The sequence below is a fragment of the Haliotis rufescens genome, unplaced genomic scaffold, assembly GCF_023055435.1.
Source record: "Haliotis rufescens isolate VD_foot unplaced genomic scaffold, xgHalRufe1.0.p SCAF_26, whole genome shotgun sequence".
Lineage (NCBI taxonomy): Eukaryota > Metazoa > Mollusca > Gastropoda > Lepetellida > Haliotidae > Haliotis > Haliotis rufescens.
In genome coordinates this window covers 4,041,953-4,057,323 of record NW_025963957.1, presented here as the reverse complement: position 1 = coordinate 4,057,323, position 15,371 = coordinate 4,041,953, and the positions used below count along the sequence as shown (strand labels likewise).

The 15,371-nt window shown below is 43.3% G+C and overlaps 1 protein-coding gene across 1 annotated transcript; it reads left to right on the top strand.

The window, feature by feature from the left end:
* Positions 1–10,087: 10,087 nt before the first annotated feature.
* On the top strand, positions 10,088–13,176 carry LOC125383705. The gene is made up of 2 exons (XM_048402454.1): positions 10,088–11,552; positions 12,846–13,176. The coding sequence occupies exons 1-2, from the start codon at positions 10,333–10,335 to the stop codon at positions 13,009–13,011; spliced, it is 1,386 nt and encodes a 461-aa protein (XP_048258411.1). The 5' UTR covers positions 10,088–10,332; the 3' UTR covers positions 13,012–13,176.
* The last annotated feature ends 2,195 nt before the right edge of the window (positions 13,177–15,371 follow it).

The following is a 15,371-nucleotide window of genomic DNA, read 5'->3' as shown; positions in this document are numbered from 1 at the left end:
ATAGATGCAATCAAGTTGTCAATAACACGCTGTTGGATGGGCTGCAATTCACGCTGAAGTGCATCAAGAAGCGCCGGAAGTGTTTGGGGCGGTGGATTCCTTCTGCGAACGCGTCGATCCAACTCGTCCCACAGATGCTCAATCGGGGACAAATCTGGTGACCGGGCTGGCCAAGGTAATGTCTGGATGTTGTTGTGCTGTAAGAAGTCCTGACAAACACGTGCAATATGCGGTCGAGCGTTGTCCTGCTGGAACTGTCCGCCATGAACGTTGACGTGAGGAAGAACGTAAGGCTGTAGGATCAAGTCTCTGTAACGCACACCTGCAAATGCACCTGCCACATGCACGAGAGGCGTCCTACCACCGTGATGAATTCCGGCCCATACCATGCCACTCCCGCCGCCAAATGGGACCTGCTGCACACAGTTGGGGGCGTAACGTTCACCCCGACGTCTGTAGACACGTGCGCGCCCATCAGCACGCGTGAGTAGGAAACGGGACTCGTCAGTAAACAGTACATTTCTCCACCTTGCACGTGCCCATCTAACCCTCTGTTGGCACCAAAGCAGACGGTCCGCCAGATGACGTGGGGTCAATACATGATGTCGAACAGGTCTTCGTGCAAAAAGTCCAGCCTTCCTCAGTCTGTTGCGTACCGTTTGATCTGATATTCTGCGTACCCCAGGGATCTGTGTGGTTGTAGACGTGGCTGTGGTAGTGCGGTCTCGGAGGTGTCGCAGCCGGATGTATCGACCTTGGTCTGAAGTCAACTCTGTTGGTGTTGTTGTATCGGGTCCACAGTGCGGAGATTGTCTGTCTAGATACGCCAAAGTGCCTGGCCACTTCTTGCTGAATTGCTCCAGCTTGTAATCTCCCAATGACGTTGTTCCGTTGAGCTGCATTCAGTCTTGGCATTCTGTCACCGCCTCTGCTGCCGTTATAATGACTGTATGAACAGCCGTTGATGTGGATGTTCATACCCATTCAGCAGGGGGGCCTGCATCCCTAAATGCAGGATCCTGTGCTGCTCGTTTTTTACAGGCGGTTGCTTTTGGGTGAAGCTGTAAAATTGATCCCCAAACGCTACGTTTATGTGCTTTGCATGTGTTTTCGCGAATTATAGACACATCATCTTTTTGTTTGGCTTATTTGGTTCTCATTTAATGTAATTATTTTAGATATTTGGCAAAAGGTGGTTTTTTTTAAGAGTATATTTGCCATGAACATCCGGGTTACAATTGGTCTTCACAACTCAGGCTTGTCGAAAGAGGCGACTAACGGGGTCAGGCTAGGTGACTTGATTGATGGTTGTGATCGAATCCCAGTTGCGTAAATGTGTGCTCATTTTGTCAATCACTTATATTTGTTTTACGCATTTTTGAACACTGATTGGTTAACTGTGATCTATAAAGATTTCGACAAAGGGCGCATGTTAATTAATTTCTTCAGCCTAAACAAACAGACAAAAAGAACGGCGGAGCTCATCGGATGTCGTCATTTGGAAATACACCTGATGGTTGTTGTTTAATAATTAAAAAAAGTATCCATGCAGTGAAAGCATTTTCGGATTTCGGATGGCGTCGATAATACGATTACTACTCCCTTGTTGTCATCCACGTTTTCTGGTATAACCCTACACTTGTGTATTTGTCGTCATTCACTTGATGCTCTGTTAATGAATTTATTACGGGTATAATTAGTGGTAGCACCACTTAGATTACCTGACAAAGGTTCCCATTTGGCATTTATTGTGTCTGGGGTAATTATTCAATCTAAATACAGGTTTGAAGTGAGGTGAAATGTGTGTTATGTAATATGCGCGTGGCAGCTCTGCAAGAGGTGAATGATCAGTTGATTTTCTTTTTTTGTAAATCAACGGATCGTTCCTAGTCATCAAAGGATTAACAGAAAATACGTTGATTGATTGATCACTGTTATCTTGCACAGTGGATATGTCAAAAGTGATTGTTTACATGTCTAGGTTTACTAAAACAAAGGGAATACTCATATCATGGCATGAAGTGCCGATGTAAAAACAACATACTTTGTTCAAAGGGTTAACTGATAATACGTTGATTGATTGCTCATTGTTATCTATCGCTCAATGGATTTTTTAGGAACCGTGGACGTTATGAAAATAGTTGTCATGTGGGCTTTCTCAGCCGACCCTTGAGACTTGACACCTATGTGAAACACCTGAAACAATCTAAGTGATCAGTTGAGAAACGAACACGGGTTATAATTATCCCGAAACGATATATATCTTTTAAAATATTTGATTGTTACAGAGACAGGTGACATCGAATAAGTTTCTTTGTACAGCTGCAGACGAGTAGGATATTGTTCCTTTGTGTGGATATTTACGGATACATTCCTCGAACAAGGAAGCTGCCTAAAATTTATACACATAAATTTGGTAGTAATTATGGTATTTGCATTTTGTTTTCCTTCATTTGCTGTAGCATTGAACCGATTCGTTCTTGTTCCTCTACATCTTGTTTGGGAAATTCTTCAATGCGCGATAGACGTTGTTTTCACGAGTCTTTTCCTTTGTAAGCGTGTATATATTACCGTCAATTTGTAAAATGTGATTCTCTCAGGCAATTTATAAAATGTGTAAATATTTCAGGCATTTTGACTGAAAAATCTGTCCAGATTGACTAAAATTGATTAAGACGATCCAACGGGCCTAAAAACATCACAACAGATTATTATGTAGGATGAGAAGCCAAACAACATAGAAATGTACTTTTCAAAGTAACATTTTCAGTCTCTTGGTGATGACATTAAACATCAAAATGTTTGGAATTCGTTATCATAATAATACAGATGGAAATGTTTTTCAGTCACTTTGTAAAATAACTGAATATTTAGGCGTTTAATAAATTTGAAAATGTTACACATTTTGACAGTAAAAAGATATACACACTATAAAAAAAGCAATGCTCAGGTAAAATATTTACTTTGTGTTGCAAGTCAAAATAGTGTAAACGAAAACCGAAAAATTACCAAGCAAGTGACATATCAAAACTTCGTCATCATTACCGATGCTACCCACAAAGATACCTACATTTCCTTATTATCTCGAAAACTGTATTTCATTTTGTTGATCAATGTGACCATACGCCCTTATTACTACCCATAAAAATGACTAATGCGCTTACGAATAGCGCAGCAGAGGTCGCGAACTATTCTAGATTTCTGCTCTTCATCCGGGTACTCACTGGGAAAAAACAATAACAAAGGCAACAACCAGTCCCGGGGAATTACTTTAGATCAGTGCCCCTTTAAGCTTTGGAAAATAGTTGATTTTTATGAAATTTGACAACTTATCAAGAAGTTGTGTGCATATGCGCATGAAGGCGTACCTCAAAGGTGGCCAACACTGCCCAGATCGATTAAAACCTTGGCTAATATCGACGTGTGGAGTTGTTTGTTTGTTGTTTAATGCTGCACTCAGCACAGTTACCAATGACGTTGTATTTGAACTGCCCTGTGACAATATATTAGATGACGGTCTTCATTGTTGTATTAGGGTATTGCTTGTATGCTACGACTATATGAACCAAGCAATACGTATCCAACACAATGTCATACATCCTGCTGTTGTAATGTCTTGCTCCTTTAGCGAATGACAACTGTGTCTGTATCATACAGTCCTTAAAAATGTGACACAGTCCTTTTACTCGTTGATTCTATTAGCATGACGAGTATTCTCATGAAGAGCATTTACCCAGTTACCCAATTACACGGACGGAGAGTGGTCTATTTTCGGGTAACAATCATATACTGAACCGCAAAAGAAACGTAACCCAAAGTAACACTGCATAAAAAGTTGCCATTTAAATATCTGGGTAATTTTTGTCAAAGTTTCTAAAATTTAACATTGCCTTGTCCGGAAAAATGATATTTGATGATGAAAAAACAAAGCAGATGACAATAAAACGATCACCCAAACGCATCATGGCAACAGCCATGGTAACCCTATGCACGTGAGTTCCGTGCAAATTGAAATGCACATGCGTTCCCCCATTTCTTGCCCTATAAAAATCCACCCAGATCGGATAACATTCATTCGTTATTGAATTGCTACCACATGCCAAGATTGACAAAAAAACAGCGACACCTAGCCCTTGTCGCCATATACAGGCTCCAGAAACGGTACCAGACCACAACACTATAGATGACCGACCACGTAGTGGAAGACCAAGGGTCACCACCCGACGTCAGGATCGTCAGATTGTGCGACAGCATCGTCAAGATCGCTTTGTTACCGCTGCGGAAACTGCTCGACAGACCATTGGGACACACCAGCGACACATTAGTGCGGACACCGTGCGTTGACGATTGACGAGCAGATACCTCCACTGTCACAGGCCACACCGAGGACCCATTCTGACACCACGTCCTCGCCGGGACCGTCTTCAGTGGGCAACACAGCACCAGCAATGGCTCCACCAACAGTGAAGAAGAGTCCCTTTCTCAGACGAGAGCCGTTACTGTATCCAAACAGCAGATGACACAGAGAGAGAGAGAGAGAGAGAGAGAGAGAGAGAGAGAGAGAGAGAGAGAGAGAGTGAGAGTCTGGCGACGCAGTGGGGGAACGTTATTCGGATGCTTGTGTTGTTTAGAGAGACTCGTGGGGTGGTCCGAGCATCATGGTGTGGGGTTGAATTGGTCTTCCACAGAGGGTCAGCCCGGTGGTCTTCCAGAACATCGGTCCTGGGAGAGACAATGGTGTTACAGCAGCTTGTACATTGATCAAGTCTTGAGACCACATGCCATACCGCCGCAACCACGAGTTTCAGCATGATAACGCCCGTGCCCACACCGCGAGAGCAACAAGAGACTTCCTCCAGCAGAATGGCATCAGAACCACGCAGTGGCCGGCCCTCAGTCCCGATTTAAAATCTGTTCAGCACCTGTTGGACGAGATTCAAAGACGGCTGAAAGACGTCCGACCAAGGCCGACAACTGCAGCTGACCTCGTAGCTCCTCGGAGTGTGGGCTCAAGTGCCTATGGCCTTCATCAACCGCCTCTTCCATTCCATGTATCGACGTTGCACGGCAGTCATAAATGCACATGGCGGACACACGAGATACTGACTTGCGATGTCATTTCCTCAGAGACTAGTGTTGTGTTTCAGTTTAAGAACATTGACGTAACATGCAAAGACTTCGCCGTTAACGTTTGATGAACTCAAAGTAATTTTCAAAACTCCCACGTATCACTTTAAAGGCCTAAAGTCATACAATGAATCTCTTGAAAACTACATATGCTTTTTGGGTGGTATATATTCGGCTATCATAACCATTGTAATTCTTTGTTCTTCCCTGTTCCACCAATATTACTGCGGCCTGGAAATGATCGAGTCTAAGCCAAACGAACTAGTGGTTGACATCATGAGCACTGTGCAACACCGTCAGGAGACATAATCAGCCAAGTCACCGAGCCTGACCGTCCGTCCCAACGGAGTTGCCTCATATAAGAAATAAAGTGCTGGAACCCCATCCATGCATCGATCTTGGCGCTAAGACAATCGTCATTCCTACACTTTAGCACTGACCTACAATCGCAAACCTAAGATCGCTTTGTGGAACGGGGCCATAAAGGTCTAACGTGAATCTCTACATGTTCATAACCATAGCACGACAATAGCTACTTTTGACACATCAGCTGCTTGTAGGACACCTTACAAGATATGTGCCTTCACTCTAATAACTAGAGTATTGTAAGCCTATCTAGTCTTGACATAAAAAGGACAGAATTTGCTCAGTGCGAAACAAACTAAGGTAGATTATGTCTATTTTGAATGAAGCCGGACTTACGTGTCTTCTCAAGGGTTTACATCACTCTCACACCTTGCAGGGTATCAGTCTGAACAGGTCAGTATTTTGTGAGATTGATCATAGTGTACCTGTTTTACACAGTTCTGCGGGTATACGTACACACAACTCTGATGTGGTTGCTTAATGATTGAGCAAAAACTCTTCTTAGACATGTTCCAGATCACCTATTTGGCAGCGTGATGGTTCGTGTGACGTCCCCTACATTCCCGAGGTAGTTCCCGGCACCCTGTGGTAGTATGACTGTGTCACTTCGCCTTGTAGAGCTATACATCTTGCATTTAGGAATCTAATTGCCTTGTATATACTACCAGCATTGTAAAAACTTGTACTCGGAATAACTTCTTTTACCGGTAGAATGTTATGGTAAACTAAGTTTTACTGCAATTACGTATACGTTTCAGATCGTGTGCTGTACTGCATACAACATGTGCAATGTGACATAACTCAATTGTAGGGTTTCTTACACCAATTACGGCCGCGATGAAGCGATAACACGAGATGAGAAAGCGATAACACGAGATGAGAAAGCGATAACACGAGATGAGAAAGCGATAACACGAGATGAGAAAGCGATACTGTACACAGCTTGCTTGTTTCATGTTATCGCTTTCTCACTTTCTCGAGGCCGTAATTGAAATCGACAAAGCAATGTACCTTCTCGATCACCATAATAGTGTGAAATCAGCAAAAAGCCATCAATGAACAATCAAACAATTATTTGAAATAAACAGGATAAGGATATTTATCATATAATGGGTAGGTTTCTCGGCAGGATAAAGCCAACGGATAAAAACGATATCCGTTGGGGGTCATATGCGGATAGAGATGCAAATATCAAAGGTCAAGTAGGGACTACTTTCACTGTTTATAAACAAACATGGCGTCGACCTCGTCATTCGGCGATCGAGTCAAAATTAACCATCGGGAATCTGGATAAACTGGATAATTGCTATAATTATCAAAAGAACAGTCTAATATACTGAAAAACAGTGTCTAAATGTGACGTAGCTAAGGCATTTTATAAGTTTTGGCAACTTTGGAGATATAAATTTCGAAACAATTTTACGAGGGCACGAGGCCTAGCCAAGCGGGATCAGTACCCATATCTGTGCTTGTAGACCTCTGTGGCTTGAAACCTTCTCCACAAATTAAAATAGTTGGATTTGGCCCTAATATGTTTGAATTGTTACCTTGTTTCGTTTTGTCGCTGTGTGTACATCTGACTACACTTCTTAACGTTATGACAGGACCGACCGACTGTCAACAACGTCTGACTGTGGTCGTGACGTCTCATAGACTAGGGTTAAAGTAGTTCCTTTTTTTACAAAGGGCAGTAACCGGACAGACCGATGGATTGCCGCGAAAGGCAATTAAAAACAATTGTTTTTTTGCGTATATGTTGCTTCGACACTGTATAAGAAACAGATTTCAGTTGGAACTATATTGGCTACTGTCACTGTCCGACTGACACATCACTTACACTTTGACGTAATAAATATTAATGCGCGCATTCCAGGAAAACTCGCAACGTTTCGGTAATGTTTTGATAGAGGGAAAGCGATTTTGTAGCACAGAATTAAAGAAAGACATTATAAGATAAAGAGGTTATCACGCGAGTGTGTTTGGGGATGGTAAATATCCTGTATTAGGAATAAACACTATGTATTTAGCTCGCCAAGGCTCGCTAAATACAATGTTTATTCCTAATGCAGGATATTTACCATCCCCAAGCACACTCGCGTGATAACCTCTATAGGTATAAAAGGCAATACAGACCCGTGAAGGTCCGGGTAGAATAGGTCTTCAGCAACCCATGCTTGCTGTAAAAGGTAACTTTGCTTGTTGTAAGATGCGAGTAACGGGATCGGGTGGTCAGGCTCGCTGACTTGGTTAATACATGTTATCGATCCCAATTACGTGGATCGATGGTCATGATGTCAATCACTGGGTTGTCTGGTCCAGACTCGATTATTTACAGACCGCCGTCATATAGCTGCAATATTGCAGAGTGCAACTGAATGTACACAGTTGAATGTCTTGAATGAGGAACGTGAACCCTTCTTGAATACAGGAAATAGTGTTGGAAACAGACAAACGTCGGCGTTTTCCGATAGGTAACAATTCCGTATTGGGTCAAATTGAGCGAGAAGGACTCGAATAGCCAACACCTTGCTCTCATTCCCGAAATGCTGCGTCGAAGTGACTGGAATAATGTCGTCCTTCAACAACCGTAACCATGGCAGGAGACAAGGTCCCCGCAGCGGAACACAACCAAGGGAGGTCACTCTAAATCAAGGTCATTACCAAATCTCGCATTATACGAGCGCCTAAATCAAACTGCTTCCACTTACAATCATTATAAATAAAATACTGCATCCGCTGCCACACAACACACGTAATAAACCGGGTCACCCTGCTAGACCAACCGATACAATTTAGTCATCTCTGACAAGCAACGCAGTTAACAGGGTCTTCCAACATAAGTTGGCATTTAGCAAATCTAAAAACCATGTAAGGAAAAGTTCCAAGTTTTCTAACGTTGGCGGGGGGAGGGGTGTCAACGTGTGTCAACCTCATACCTCATAAGGATACCGTGAAGCTGCAAGGATATTCCCTCAACTTGCACTTGGATTCCCGTTTCTCCGACATTCCAGTGCTGTGAAAGCAGTCAGTCTCGGTGGGCCTGACTTATATTCTCACATATATATATATCCTGATAAGAATGGAGTAGAAATTGACCCATTCAGTAAATCAGATTGTAGGAACTACAATGACCACAGCTTTGCACTGTCATTATTACAAACAACCTCTAAATAACAAGCCAAACATGACCAGGAATCAGTTTCTTTCTTTGTTTAACGCCGCACTCAGTAGACTAACGGGATCGGGTCTGACTTGGTTGATGCATGTCATCGTATCCCAATTGCGTAGATCGATGCTCGTGATGTCAATCACTGGATTGTCTGGTCCAGACCTCTTACGCCTCTTACGACAAGCAAAGTCGCCTCTAAAGGCAAGCATTTGTTGCTGAAGACCAATTCTACCCCGAATCTTCATAGGTCGTGTCCAGCATGGAAATGATTTGATAAATAATAACGACAAAACCCTTTCAATAATCATAAGACATATGTAAGAGTCCATTTCCCGATTTCGACAATATCATAAGCATGAATATTCTTTAATGGTTGAAGTATATGTGTACATTTCTTGATGTGCAGCGGTTCAGGAGAAACCGTAAAATATGTATCGTGGTAATCGGTTTCAGGAGAAACCGTGAAATATGTATCGTGATAATCGGTTTCAGGAGAAACCGAGAAATATGTATCGTGGTAATCGGTTTCAGGAGAAACCGTGAAATATGTATCGTGATAATCGGTTTCAGGAGAAACCGAGAAATATGTATCGTGGTAATCGGTTTCAGGAGAAACCGTGAGATATGTATCGTGATAATCGGTTTCAGGAGAAACCGTAAAATATGTATCGTGGTAATCGGTTTCAGGAGAAACCGTGAAATATGTATCGTGATAATCGGTTTCAGGATATTAAGATTACACCAGAACACTTTTGAGGGAAAGGGAATGCGAAAATAGAAGCATATAGAACGTCAACACCAGAGCATAACCAGTCTCGATTATCTGCCAAAACAGATCCCCCAGGACGTAAAAGTGATGAAAATTGTTACGATGTGATTCCCAAGTTGAAACGCGGAGGTTAACCCAACATTCTGTTTCTACAGAACATGATTGAGAAATCAGTAAATAATCACAGAAGATCAATGAACAATTAGCAAAATATGGTAACATATATAGGATTTGGTTTTCACTAAAACAAATAGGCAATCCAATAGGAGGGAGGAATGTCACGCGGTTTTGACGCTGAAACTGAATTATGATACCCATTCTCTCCACCCTTCCCGCCTGAAATATACCAGGCAGGATAGTAAATTCGTAGTTTACTGACCTTTTGGCCGATGTTACTAATGAAGTTAGTAGAATTCACTTGACTGCTTTCTCAGTGTGTCTATTTATGTTTTTCTTAACGTCACGAGAGCGTACACTACTAGACAACTTCGAGTCGGCTCCTCTGTTGGTTAGGCGTCACACTGTCCTTGGCTACCGTATGATCGAATCAACAGCGGATTGCTTTCAAGGACATTTTCTATATTCATATTGACATATTCTGAAAAGAATTTACTTCAAATGTATTCCTCTATAAGTATTGTACTACATATAGCAATTCCATTGTCCATACACCTGGGCGACGCACAATATCAGCATCTGTTGTTTTATTACCAATTTCCATCAACAATATCAATTAGTCAGTAAGGCGTGTACGCCCTTTGCGTGACACTGTTGTTTTATTTCGACCACAACTAGACCCCGACAATGATTATATTGATTCCCTCGTGCTGCTTACGAAGGTCGACGGTGTTCATTCAGTGGGTGGGTGAGCTATTCGCGTGGTGGACGGACAAAAGCCTTCATGGACAAAAGCCTTCACGGACAAAAGCCCTCATGGACAAAAGCCTTCATGGACAAAAGCCTTCATGGACAAGAGCCCTCATGGACAAAAGCCCTCATGGACAAAAGCCTTCATGGACAAAAGCCTTCATGGACAAAAACCCCTTGGACAAAAGCCCTCATGGACAAAAGCCTTCATGGACAGAAGCCTTCATGGACAAAAGCTTCCATGGACAGAAGCCTTCATGGACAAAAGCTTCCATGGATAAAAGCCTTCATGGACAGAAGACCTCATGGACAAAAGCCCTCATGGACAAAAGCCTTCATGGACAAAATCTTTCATGGACAGAAGCCTTCATGGATAAAAGCCTTCATGGTCAAAAGCCCTCATGGACAAAAGCCCTCATGGACAAAAGCCTTCATGGACAAAAGCCTTCATGGCCAGAAGCCTTCATGGACAAAAGCCTTCATGGACAAAAGCTTTCATGGACAGAAGCCTTCATGGACAAATGCTTTCATGGACAAAAGCCTTCATGGACAAAAGCCCTCATGGACAAAAGCCCTCATGGACAAAAGCCTTCATGGACAAAATCTTTCATGGACAGAAGCCTTCATGGACAAAAGCCTTCATGGACAAAAGCCTTCATGGACAAAAGCCCTCATGGACAAAAGCCTTCATGGACAAAAGCTTTCATGGACAGACGCCTTCATGGACAAAAGCCCTCATGGACAAAAGCCCTCATGGACAAAAGCCCTCATGGACAAAAGCCTTCATGGACAAAATCTTTCATGGACAGAAGCCTTCATGGACAAAAGCCTTCATGGACAAAAGCCCTCATGGACAAAAGCCTTCATGGACAAAAACTTTCATGGACAGAAGCCTTCATGGACAAAAGCTTCCATGGACAAAAGCCTTCATGGACAAAAGCCTTCATGGACAAAAGCTTTCATGGACAGAAGCCTTCATGGACAAAAGCCTTCATGGACAAAAGCCCTCATGGACAAAAGCCCTCATGGACAAAAGCCTTCATGGACAAAAGCTTTCATGGACAGAAGGCTTCATGGACAAAAGCCCTCATGGACAAAAGCCTTCATGGACAGAAGCCTTCATGGACAAAAGCCTTCATGGACAAAAGCCCTCATGGACAAAACCCCCTTGGACAAAAGACCTCCGGGACATGAGCCCCAACCCCTGGGACAAAAGCCCCTAAGCTTCATTAGTAAAGAAACAGAAGATATAAGGTTTTTTAAATATTTTATTATTTTACTGCACACAAAGGCGTGTTCTCCTGGGTGTCTTTTAACAGGTAACACATAGTATATACTGTGAAAGTGTCTCTGGGGGCACGGGTGGCACAGCCGTCTAAGGCGCCGCGATTCGCTGTGCAGAGTTGCGTCCCTTAGGCACGCCAGAAACCTATGATTGTGGGTTCGAATCCCGGTTAGCCCCGATTATGTTTCTAGGTTTGTCAGCACCAGACCCGTGCTCGTGGGTTTCACCGAAGTGGTAAACGTCTGAGACCTGCATCACTTCAGGCTTTCCTCCCACATTAAGCTGACACGCCGTGATATGACTGGAATACTGTTAAAAGCGGCGTTAAACCCAACTCACTCACTCAGACGCCCCATGGCGTAACGTGATCAGTGGTGTGGTGGATAGAGCGTCCACACGGTCGGTGGTTTGATCCCGGCTGCGTCTTCATTCCAAAGACAGTACTCGGGGTCAGTATACTGTGTACGAGTAGAGTATTCACAAACTGAAGCATGACACTATGAATTCGGTATTAGTCCGGACTAGTACAAGCAGCCATACACACGCGAAAGCACACACACGCGTGCAAGCACGTCGCTCAATAAATGCAATAATCTTGAACGCGACGTTAACCCCATTTCACTCACCTGACCTGATTTTATCAAAGTTAACCCAAGATCTACTAACGAGGACAGGTTAATTATTGGTTCACTGTACAGAAAAGCCATAGTGGTGCAAAGTGTTGCAGAATCAGTTGCGACTAACGGGATCGGGTGGCGAGGGAGTGAGTTGGGTTTAACGCAGCTTTGATCTACGTTTACCACTTCGGTGAAACCCACGAGTACGGGTATGGTGCTGACAAACCTAGAAACATAATCGGGGCGAACCGGGATTCGAACACACAATCATAGGTTTCTGGCGTGCCCAAGGGACGCAACTCTGCCCAGCGAATCGCGGCGCCTTAGACGACTGCGCCACCCGTGCCCCCGGATCAGGTGGTGAAGCTAGCAGACTTTGTTTATGCATGTCATGAGATGATTGACAGACCGTTATCATATAGATGGAATATTTCTGAATGCGGCGTTTAACAACAAACAAACAAATACGCACAAATAATGTACAATTTCCTTGTATAACGATTGCTCCTGCCAGACAAAATTCAATCTAAAACATCGACATTAATCAACTTACTCCAGCTGTTTCAGCTTAGAACCTAATCGTGACGCTGTGTAAATCAGGATATATATCGAATATTTGTATGCAACGTATTCCAACTGTTTCAGAGGGATGTGTGACCTCGACATCACAACCTTCAACAGACGTCTCTTTAGTCCAGTCAGTCAGGAAAGCAAGTATGCTAGGATACATCACCAGGTCAAAGCTTGTCGCAATGTTGTGGTTGGCATGTGTGATAACAACTGTTCTGTACATTGCTTCAAGCAGAAATAAGCCCATGAAACAAAATACCATGGTGCTGGTCGACACACATAAGAAAGAACACCGTGACGGAAGTCCACAGTCCGGAGAGCAGGAGAAAGTCCGGACAATCTCAGGTACCTCGGAGCATGTCTTGCTCGTGCTTTTCTCCACGTGGATTAACAAAAAGGGAAAAGAGCACGTGCAGCGTAGTGTGCTTGGAACATGGCGCACCTGGCTGACGCACATCAAACCAGTGTTGCTGACGGACGACCCGGGTGCAAGGCTGAACGCTGAGAAGGCCGGGTGGCAGGTGAGGGGGGTTGGGGAGACAGGGTGTGGCAATACCAGCATGCCCACTCTGAGAGGCATGTTCAATGACATTATCGCACAGTATAAAGGAACCGCAGACCTATTTGGGTTTGCAAACGGTGATCTGGTTTTTGACGATGGCCTGCTTACCACAATGCAGGCACTTGTTAAACAGGAGAGGGATGTATTGAGGTCACGGCCTGTGATGGTGTTGGGCAAAAGGACGAACGTGGACATGAAGGGCAACGTCACTGTCACCGACGTCAGTCAGGTGAAAGGTCACGCATCACGTGGACGCTACCCCGGAGAGGGTTCTTCTGACTTCTTCTTCACGAATCACCTGTTTCCATGGGATCGCGTACCAGAGATTGTCATTGGACGAGTAGGATTCGGAATGTGGATTGTGGCATATGCGCGAGCGAATAACGTGACCCTTTATGACGTCACGAAGACCGTGACTTCAATTCATATGACGACAAAAGAAGGTATTTTTGAATCCGGTAAAAGTGCCAATGCTTGGTGTAATCATAAGTTGGTAAACGCCAATCACATGCAGCCAAAGAACTACGAGTGTGGTTGGATTGATTGTGCAAGGAGACGTTCCATGTACTCGGCTGACGGCTCTGTTACCTTCATTGATATTAAAAACAGTACCCTAATGAAAGGATGTCATTTATGTGGATATAAATTTTAAATGTGTCCGGCTGAAACGAGTTGACACCGACAGGCCACAAATCGTGTTGAAGAGATTAAATGGCCGGGGAGAAATGTAAATTAAAGCTATTATTAATTTCATCAAATATGCACACATTTGGTGGATGATTATTAGTTAGGAAATGATGTTTGAATTACGTGTTTCACGTAGTAGTATGATGACACCATTCCACAGCTTAACCTCTATGCTCTCTGGAACAGCACGACTGATACCCACTGCCGGGCAAAAGAATGTATACACCCATGTTTGATGATGATTAAAATGACAAACAAACAAAGGATTATTTGATGGTGATTTTGTGTTTGTGTTTGACAGTTGTGTTTTGGGCCTAAAGTTCGCAGTGTTTCGGCGACTGTTTTCAGCCTGTTTTGTTTATTTATTTATGTTTGTTTGTTTGTTGTTTAACGCGGCACTCAGCAGGATTCCAGCTACATGACGACGGTCTATAAATAATCGAGTTTGGACCAGTCAGTCCAGTGATTGACATCATAAGCATCGATCCACGCAAATGGGATACGATGATATGCATCAAGCAAGTCAGCGAGTAACGTTTTGATCATGTTTAGTGCCTGAGTTTGTCAGCAAGGAATAACCTGGGCGACGGGCAAAACAACCTAACAAATTAACCAGGAATCATTTGTAATGAAATATGTGTATATCCTTTGCAGTTATCACAGAAGGTTCCAGCAAATAGGTCGTCTCTTCTTTCAGCTCATTATCAGCTTAAGGTGATTAAATAAGTACAGTAGTCTATGATGTCATTATTGTTGATTATCAATTCACATCATGAGCATCGTTCTTCGCAATTGGATTACGATGACATCAACCACGTCAGCATGTTGAAACATGATAGCTGAGTGAGGAACCAAAGTGTTTGATAGGCATTACTTAGAAGTTGACGGATGACAAGGTAGACAAAATTGTATGGATAACAACTTCTTTAATACTGTCAAAGTGTAAAAGTTGGGATAGAGGCGACTAACGGGATCGTGTGCTCAGGCTGGCTGACTTGGTTGATGCATGTCATCGTGGCCCGTGAAGATCCGGGGTAGAATAGATCTTCAGCAACCCATGCTTGCCGTAAAAGGCGTGGATCGATGCTCATGATGTCAATCACTGGATTGTCTGGCCCTGATTCGATTATTTACAGACAAATACGACGATTATTTTCAAAATAGTTACATGTAACTATATAGGCAATTGGCACAAAAGCACAAGAACGCGAGATTGCGAAACTTGGTCAATGTCGCGTTCTTGCGTTCTCGTGCTTTTGTGCCAATTACATATACAGTTATATGTAACTATTTCCAAAAACACAAGATTGCGACACTTCACCAATGTCGCGGTCTCGCGTTCTCCGCTGTTT

What these genes read in the sequence shown, in the direction of transcription:
- LOC125383705 (XM_048402454.1), top strand. Translation starts at nt 10,333, where the DNA reads ATGGACAAAAGCCTTCACGGACAAAAGCCCTCATGGACAAAAGCCTTC. An exon ending in AAAGAAACAGAAGATATAAG is followed by an intron (nt 11,553 to 12,845) that starts GTTTTTTAAATA and finishes CAACTGTTTCAG; the next exon opens with AGGGATGTGTGACCTCGACA.